General features: G+C 45.1%; 1 protein-coding gene across 1 annotated transcript; it reads left to right on the top strand.

The window, feature by feature from the left end:
- Positions 1 to 8,851: 8,851 nt before the first annotated feature.
- LOC138355128 (piggyBac transposable element-derived protein 4-like) lies at positions 8,852 to 9,547 on the top strand. Its single transcript, XM_069309851.1, has one exon. It carries the CDS (start codon positions 8,852 to 8,854, stop codon positions 9,545 to 9,547), a length of 696 nt encoding a protein of 231 aa, XP_069165952.1.
- Positions 9,548 to 9,926: the final 379 nt, after the last annotated feature.

The raw sequence follows: 9,926 nt of genomic DNA, 5'->3' as shown, positions 1-9,926 counted from the left end.
CACACACACACACACACACACACACACACACACACACACACACACACACACACACACACACACACACACACACACACACACACACACACACACACACACTCTCTCTCTCTCTCTCTCTCTCTCTCACTCTCTCACTCTCTCACTCTCTCTCTCTCTCTCTCTCTCTCTCTCTCTCTCTCTCTCTCTCTCTCTCTCTCTCTCTCTCTCTCTCTCTCTCTCTCTCTCTCTCTCTCTCTCTCTCTCTCTCTCTCTCTCTCTCTCTCTCTCTCACTCTCTCTCACTCTCTCTCTCTCTCTCTCTCTCACTCTCTCTCTCTCTCTCACTCTCTCACTCTCTCACTCTCTCACTCTCACTCTCTCACTCTCTCTCACTCTCTCACTCTCTCTCACTCTCTCACTCTCTCTCACTCTCTCACTCTCTCACTCTCTCACTCTCTCACTCTCTCTCACTCTCTCTCACTCTCTCACTCTCTCTCACTCTCTCACTCTCTCTCACTCTCTCACTCTCTCTCACTCTCTCACTCTCTCTCACTCTCTCACTCTCTCACTCTCTCTCACTCTCACTCTCTCTCACTCTCACTCTCTCACTCTCTCACTCTCTCTCACTCTCTCACTCTCACTCTCTCACTCTCTCTCACTCTCTCCCTCTCACTCGCTCACTCTCTCCCTCTCACTCGCTCACTCTCTCACTCTCTCACTCTCTCACTCTCTCACTCTCTCACTCTCTCTCTCTCTCTCTCTCTCTCTCTCTCTCTCTCTCTCTCTCTCTCTCTCTCTCTCTCTCTCTCTCTCTCTCTGTGTTGTCAGGTGCCCGAGGTACTGAATTCAGGGAAAACCTGTAACTATTCACACAGAATACTTACGTCAACGAGAGTGACTTCTTTGGAATGCTGAAGGCATTCCCCTTTCGAAAGAGATGTGATTTCACTAGTCTATCTCTACTACCAAGGAAGGTAGACTTTTGTGCACACCCTGTGCACAACTCCACCATTTTCTGAGACAAAATGCTTTTTCCTACTATTACCTAACAGATGTAAGCTAGCTGAGAAATGGTCAAAAACCCAACTTCTCACAGATTCCATAGGTGAGATATGGATAAATGTGTGAATAATAGAGAGTAACTAGTGCAGGGCGAGGAACATACTATCATGATCTTACCTTGTCCATCATACTTTCATTCTAATAATAGAACGTTTGCAATGTTAGTAATGACAGAAACACAACTAAAGCATTTTCCTGGTCAGAATTAGTCGACAACTTGTCCGCTGGAGACCTGGTTCCATACAGGGAACCCTCACTAACACAATTAAGTTTTAGTGCTTTGAGTAGGTTTTATGGAGCTTAGCGTCTGAGAGAGTACCTAGACCAGCCACAATACTTGACTCGGGGCAGGCGAAAAGCAACACAGAACATACACAGTAGCATCACACAGAGAGCATAGAATAACAAGAAACACAGAATGGCAATAATACAGATAACAGGGCACACACAGCAATATAACATAAAAGTGAAAACAAAGAACAATAAAAATACATGGGAACATACAAAAAACAAAAGCTACACAACCCAGACGGGGCGTGCCAAAGGTGTTAGTAACGAAAAAAGTGCACAGAGAAACACATTGAAACCAAAGGTAAAAACAAAACAAGAAATACATATATACAACATAAAACATACGCAAAACACACGCACCATGTGTCACACCACTCAACAGCAGACATCATACCATAAAACAAGAACACAGAACACACACACGACACACAGCACAGTCGAAGAAAAATACACAAACAAAAACAACAGGTCGCAAAGGCCAAACGAAGATACATCTGAACAGGCCCACGCAGGAGCCAGAAACAAATATCCACAGCACACACTCGCAACACAAAAACACGCACCCGTGCACGCAGGCATCGGGAAACAAAATCCCACACAGACACGCAAGAACAAGCACCAACCAAAACAAAGACAAACAAACAAATAAAACCCAAACACACGAATTACTCACACTTATCCGGGTTCTCCCGCTCCCAAAAATGTAAGCAGTAAGCTTCCCAAACCAATAGCTCGTCAACAGAGATCAGATGACCAGGAGCCACACAAGGCTGAGGCATTAAATTCGGTACCCAGTGACAAAACCCCCTATCACCCGCGAAACCCAAATGGAAGAAGAGATCCACAGAAATTTCCATTCCTTTTAAGGGTTTGAATTTGGTGTGATCGGTTAAGGTGTACCAGTTATGTCAAGCTGCGCGAACAGCTGGCTCTCTGGGTTCGAATCTACTGCAGGGAAGGTGTCAATGTCTGTTTACCAAAAAACTTGCTAGTTTATGCAAGTAAAATATCGTGAATTGAGACACGAGTTCTCCCTGTAATGCAGTTGCTTGAGGAAAAACGTGATTTGACCATACACTATTCTCTTGTGCTCTTGGGGAGTGGTGATATTTGGGGTAAATACCTGTCATCCACATCGTCGCATCCATCAACCCAAGCACGGGGAGGCAACTCATCCCTATCCTGACGAGTATGCTTAGTGACACGCATCACTGGAGCTGTCACCCCCTGCAGATGGCGCCCGAGAAGAGCCATCGGCTGGCCGCCCCAAACCCGTGAAAGCACGACCACACAGAAAGTCAGCCTCAACGACGCTGGGGATGAGGCTGCCACCCACCAAGGACACCGGAAACAGAGAACCAACAGGCACTGCTGGTGGAAGAGAAGGGACCCCGCACAGGCGAGGGAGCCCACGACGACGACAATACGGCCTGAGGAGAAGAGGCGCGCACAGGCGAAGAATCCCTCGAAAACGTAACAGCGCGATTGCAGGGGTGGAGTCGGACACACCACCACCTCGTCACGAACACCACCACCTAGTCACGCACACCACCACCACTCGTATCTACCGGCCCACCAGCCGAGGAACCCGGTCCACCACCGGGTCAGCAGGCAGTGGGGAAACCTCCCCACCCACTCCATCACAAGGCGACAGGTCCTGCACCACCAACGGAGGGAAATCCTCTTCTCTAAATAAGTTCACAAGAGCAGCCGCCACCCCCAGTACAAGTGGCTGCCTGGAGGCCCTAAAGGCCACCACCAAAAAACATGTTCGTGTCTGCCCTGCGTGGAACGCCTGCATATTGTAGCCCATCAAGGTAACCATGGAGGGAACAGGTGACTTGAGCCTCAGGGCGAGAGTCTGGGTTCCACACGAGAACACAATGACGAGGACAGGAAATAAAATATCCAACAGGACAATCTCAAGGGGCAAGGTAAGACACGTTCAAAAAATTCCAGACCCACGGTCTCAGAGCGGCGAACAGGGGGGAGAAGGGTCCCCATGGCGCTGATGCAACAACAACACCCTCCCACTGGGAACGCCTAGCAAAGACTGGGGAGCGCTTGGCGAGCACATCTACACCCCCTGGCAGCCAGGCTGCCAATCTCCTCAGCAGATTTGTTGTAGATCACATTCACTGTGCCATCATGCCAGTGAATGGCCATAAAGTTCAGCTGGTCGATGCATAATGAACTTCTCTCAGTATTTGCTGGCAACCTATTCCATCAGCTTAATTAAACACTTTCGCGCTCCGTAGAAACTCGCGGTTGACTGGGGGATCGTGGCCCCTCCGTGCGGGTAAGCGCGCGGTGACACCCAAATGTGTATACTCATTCCAGTTTTCTCACCTTAATTCTCGCGCTACGTCGCTCGTTTTGGTATCATTGTGTTCGCAATTAAATTCTCTACAGCTGTGTATAAATATAATGTCCAAAAGCCTAGCGTGACTCCCAACAGCAAAGCGTAAAGTCGGCAAAAACGCACAAAATCAGTAACATGTGCATTCTCGTTCCATTTTTTTACCTTAATTCTCGTGCTACGTCGCTCATTTTGGTATCATTGTGTTCGCAATTAAATTCCCTACAGATGTGTATGAATAAAATGTACAAAAGGCTGGAGTGCCTCCCCGCAGAAAAGCCTAAAGTTACCCATGAACGAGCACCATTTTGTACATTGCAACCTAATGTTCAACTCGTTCAATTTGATAACATCAAATTTCGTGCTACGTCGCTCGTTTTGGTATCAAATTGTTCGCAATAAAAAGGCGATTATTTTAAAACTAGTCCCAGAATAATAGAGCAATAACTGGATTTTTAACAAATATTTTAATTCTGGACGCTAATCATCACAAATTTATTTATATCTTTCCAGTGTTCTGACATAAATATTTGTGTCACATCTTTCATTTTGGTATCAAATTGTTCGCAATAAAAAGGCGCACATTTTAAAACAAGTCCCAAGATAATAGGACAATAAATAGAATTTTAACAAATATTTTAATATTCAGACCATAGACCTATTTATAATATTTCAAGTGTTTGGACATCAAGTTTCATGTTATATCTTTGATTTTGGTATCAAATTGTGTGCAATCTAAAGGCGCTTATTTTAAAACCACTACCAGATTGATCTGATAAAATTTAAATTTTTAAAAAATATTGTAATGAGTGACGCAGTATTGCGTCGTTGGAACACATTCAGTAGAAAAATAAATGACGAATTATTCAGTCTGTGGAACGCGAAAGTGTTAAGTGATTGAAAGTTCATCAACCAACCTGTCATAATTACTGTTAGATCCATTTGTTATTTTATGTTTGCCATGTATATTTCGTGTTCGAAACAGCAGAAAAATGCAGTTAAAATATATAAAATTAAATAAATTTTCCGGATCGGGCAATGTTACTCCAGCTTTGGGGTTCTTATGACATTGGTCATTTTCTCGAGCAGTAGAGCATTAATTACTGACCTTATCACTTCACCTATTTCTTTTATATTTTATTTAGTTATTGTTTCATCAGAATATATTTTAAAATATTTCATTGTTTTCAGTCACTTCTTACCTTCCTCAGCAGCGACAGTGTTCGAGGGAGGGGGTGTGGGGCACTGGGGGTTGTTTTGACTTATTGCTAACAGCTTTGTTCACGAGGGTTACATGGGAGGTTGGACCCTCCCACCATACAACTATTTGTATAATTCATTGATTCGTGTAATGCATAACTTGATCTTGTATTAATATTAGACAGCTTATCATTCTCCTGGTAATATATAATGTTGGGGTCTAAGCTCGTGAGCTTTCTTACACCGGTGTGCTTCTTACTACCACAAAGTCTTCATGATGTTGGTTTCCTCAGTAGTTGCACTGCCTCTACGCTACTCGATGTTTAAAGGTAGTACACTCATTTCTCTGGTAGTTCTGGATGTACCGTTCATATCATGCTAACTACTGTAAACGTTGTCAATTTCACTCTGCCAGTTAGATACTGAATGTGCATGTTGTAGAGTGTCAATTTTGACTGGCAAGGCATTCCAGATTTCAGTTATTTGTTACAGTTTAACAGGTAGTAAAGATGTGTAGTGAGGTGGCAAATATCACCTTACAGGTAGGTAGTGCACTCAACACTGAGACCATCAACCACAGTACCTGCTACTCATATGTTTTACCACGTGACAGTCATCTACACGACACCACTCACCAACCCTGTCCTTCTGTACTACAGAGATTGATGGGATTCTCTACTTTTCATTTACATTAGAAATTAGCAAAATTTGGCGGCAGGTCCAAAAGATAATTTAGCATCGTTTGTGGCACAGAAAATAAGAATTTTCTAGATATTATTCTGTGGAAGCCAATAAGAGAACAAAAACACAAACTGATCTATGTCAAAGGTAACAGCTGCACCTAGTATTTTATCAATGAACAAATGATTAATAACACACTGGGAAAACATGATTTCATGACATGATCCTGATGAAATTAGGAGGAGCGCTACTGTAAATAGGAGAAAGCAGTTCTGATAGTAAGGTGCAGAACTTTGGTCTAGTTCCCATGAGTGAATCGTGTGTGGCCAATATGTAACCTGTGGCAGAGTTGTCACCTTGGGTTACAGTGCAAGAGGGGGAGGAAGGGGGAGGTCAGAGGTTGCAGTTAATGGTATTTAGTTTTTTTTTTCAATACACGACAATCTGTCTCTCTCTAGTGGTTGCGGAATGCATTTTGAATGACTGAGTAGAACTCTAAGAAAGGAATAGCATTTTTGGAGATTATACCTACTACAGAGGTGGAATAGCCTGTATAGGATTTGTTCAAAACATGATGGAAAGGGTTAACCCCACACTGCACAGAGCGGTTTTAAGCACAAGATTAGAGTGCCTCAGGGCGCTCGTAGGTTTTAAAAGTTCCACGTGGTTACTCGGGTATGAAATGGATGCCTGAGGCCTCCTGGTGGTGGGGAGCCCCAGGTTTAAGGTAGCAACCATGTCTGATGCATCATCTACGTGCTTCCGGTCTACGGTCAGCCGCTGTGTTGCAAAATGACTCTCAGAGGACAAAATAGAAGACATGTTGTTTGATGAACGACCGATTACTGATGATTTAGATTACAGCTCAGAGAAGTACTGTCATCGTTTTCACCCCATTCCTTCCTTCCTTAAGTAGTTAGGGTTAATCCCGCGGGTCTTCGCCCCCCTTTTATTCAACCCGTTCTCGCAAATTTAATAAGTCAATATTGACTTATTAAATATGTGCATAGGTGACATACTTAACATAATAGATACCCTTAAAAAGATTCATAGAAAACACCGACCTTACCTAACCTACTTAGTATGTTAAGATAAGCATCTTATTGCTTCGTAATTACAATTATTACCTAACCTATAATAGGTACAGGTTAAGTAATAATTGTAATTACGAAGCAATAAGATGCTTATATTAAGATACTAACAAGGTTAGGTAAGGTCGGTGTTTTCTATGAATCTTTTTAAGGGTATCTATTATGTTTAGTATATCACCTATGCACGAAGTTAATAAGTCAATATTGACTTTACGAATTTGCGAGAACGGGTTGTTTTATTTGAGATGCCATTGCTCACCCTAGGGGTCCCCCCCCCCCCCAGTCAACCAAGGGCTGGCCTTGAATTGCATCCCTGGCGAGTGGGGAAATCCAACCTCACCTCTGTTGCTTTCGGTCGAACTTGCCCGCTGTGACACTGGAAGAATACAATCCTTACCTCTTTAGGTCAAGGTTGATAGCTGAGTGTTCATACTAGTGTCCCAGCAACTCTCCTCAGTGGTCTTATTTGTTATCACAAACCAAGGATTCAATGTCAGATGCAATGCAGTGCCACATAACTGGTCTACTCAAATAGCCCTAGAGACGAAGGCTCACTCGAACACAGTATAAAAATTGATGATGAGTTTACTGAATAAAACTACACTGGATCCGCATAAAGAAGTGGAACTGTCAGACGGCGGCAACACTCCTCACCCGCCTCTGGCAACACAGTCAGCAGGACGATTCAAAACTTCGATCCTGGCCTCTTGAATCCAGCCACTTCCTCTAGCTGCCCAAAATGTCACAGCACCCACACACATACATTAATATATATTACCTCATGTATATATGAATAACCTGGCACCTAGCATAACGCTACCACACTGGCAGTAATAATAAAGACAATGCTCACGACATGAATGATATCCTAGCTCACCTAGACCAAGGGGTAATGGGAGGGAATTTATGTACCTTAACTCTTTCTACTACATAGTCGACATATCCTCTGGCGAGGATCGCTGAGGTCCTCGGTCCTGGCGTTTGGTCCTCCGTTGATCAGGGTCCTTTACACACAAGATCATCAGCCGACTTGTAGATGCGCGTCCTCGCCGTACTCACACTCTGCAGGCAGGCCCTCCTCCTCCTCCTGAGGTACTAGAGACATGTCCCTGTGCATGTCGTCTTCTTCCTCCCACACTAGCACTGTAGACAAACTTACAGTCTGGTTCAATGTCTCCTTCTCAGTCTTCCAGTGGACTTTACCACGGGCACAGCAGCTCGCCTGATGCGTTTGAACGTGGCCCGTGGGGTTGAGGGGGTGTCCTCCTGACGTTCACCTCTGACGCAGACTATCAGTAAAAGTGTTCTTGGCGCTCTAACACCAGCCAAGCTCTGCTTCCATGTACTGCACAGGAATCAGATAATCTCCCATGACGTCTGCGGTACTAATGCGGCTGCTTGGGTCCACTGGATGGGGCTTCCTAGCCTCCAAATTGGGACCTCATTCGAGCGTTTCCGCTCTCGGTGACGGGCTGTGACACACTATACCCGCAGCGCCGGACCGCCCAGAGCCCTCTGCCTTGTGACGTTATGCCTCCCGACGGCTCCTCGTCATTGGTCTATATTGTCACGTGACCCTACCTGGCGTCAGAATCAACTAACGGCAGGCGTCACGCTCCTTTGGCGGGAAGTGGAAAGCCTCGACGCCATTTTGTAACACCAAAAGGGCGTAAGCTACTTGTAAACCCAAACTAAATCGGCTAATTCACTGCCAACACGATAACTTTCTATACCTTTATATATATATATCAAAATGTTCCCTGAGCATCAGAGAACGTGCAAGTCGCAGAGATATGACTCTTGATGCCGGGACAGGAAAGACATAGGGGTGGGACACCATCACAGTACCTAACACAGGGGCCTGACACGAGTGATGAGGAGTATGCGTTGGACGATGTCGAGAGTGTGTACAGTACACGCACCTCACCCGGCCTCCCACGCTGCCCTGGGTCAACACCACTGGAGTTACCATCACCATCTGTCACCGGACGTAAGTCTACTGGGTGATACTACATGTTATGAGTCATTTTCTGGATTCAATGCCACTATACGGAGTTTTGCTGCCCCAGCACAAGCACTGCCCCTGCCCAAGGCAGCGCCAGCATCTCACGTGGCCTGACGACAATGCGTCCTCGTCATCAGGTGTTTGTGGTAGGCCTGAACTATGCAAAACAGTCTAATCCCCTGGCATGCCCACGTGCAGCTCTAGCACAAGACGTAGTAGCCATGGTGTTGGCACCCGTGCTGGTGATGCTCGTGCTGGTGTTGGCACCAAAACCAAAAATACGGGTGTAATTGTTTGGCAGGATTGTGAGAATTTTGTCGCACAAATTCCAGCATTTGATTATACAGATGTTGGTGTGATACCCTTATTCTCCTACACTAATGAGGATATGCCTGAAATTGATTATTTTATGGCATATTTCGATCAACCATTCATGGACCATCTCGTTGCAGAGACGAACCAATACGCTCTGGAACTCACTGACTCTGGAATTTTACCTGCCTCTCGATTGACACGTTGGAAAGACACGACTATTGAGGAAATGTATGTGATTTTAGCGTTGACCATGATGATGAGGCATGCAGATAAACACGTGATCCAGGATTTTTGGAACAAAGACAGCCTTATTCCTACCCCCTTATTCTACAAGGACATGTCTCGTGATAGGTTCCTGTTGCTTCTCAGGTGCCTCAACTTTGAGAACAATGCTAAGGAAGACAGACACGACAGACTGTGGAAAGTGCGGAAGATATTTAGTGAATTGAAAGGAAAGTTTCGTGACTATTTTGTACCAGCACAGAGTGTCTTGACTGATGAATCGCTAGTCCTCTTCAAGGGACAACTCGCGTTCAAGCAGTACATTCCATCAAACCGGCACTAGATGAACAAATCCACAAGGGCAGTGACGAGGATTCGAACCTACGTCCGAGAGCATCCCAGACGTTGCCTTAATCGACTGAGCTACAACAAGGTAGTTGTGTACAGCAACTTACATGTCGAGATGGTCAAGATCCACACGGCTTCTCAAGCAGTGTCGTGAAAACACTCATGGAACCGTTGCTGAACAAGGAGTATATCCTGTTCACAGACAATTATTATACCAGCCCCTTGCTAACCCAGAGTCCTCCTTGTCCACAACACCGGCGTATGTGGCACTGTCAAGGCCCACAGGAGGGAAATGCTAGTGTCTGGCATTGGTATTGCAGTGGCTGATTGCCAACTGAGAAAGTGTGATAAAATGTTGTCAGTGTGCTGGAGGG

This window comes from Procambarus clarkii, chromosome 66 (genome assembly GCF_040958095.1).
Source record: "Procambarus clarkii isolate CNS0578487 chromosome 66, FALCON_Pclarkii_2.0, whole genome shotgun sequence".
In the NCBI taxonomy this organism is placed as follows: Eukaryota; Metazoa; Arthropoda; class Malacostraca; order Decapoda; family Cambaridae; genus Procambarus; species Procambarus clarkii.
The sequence above is the reverse complement of the archived record's forward strand: the minus strand, read 5'-3'. Positions and strand labels throughout refer to the sequence as shown.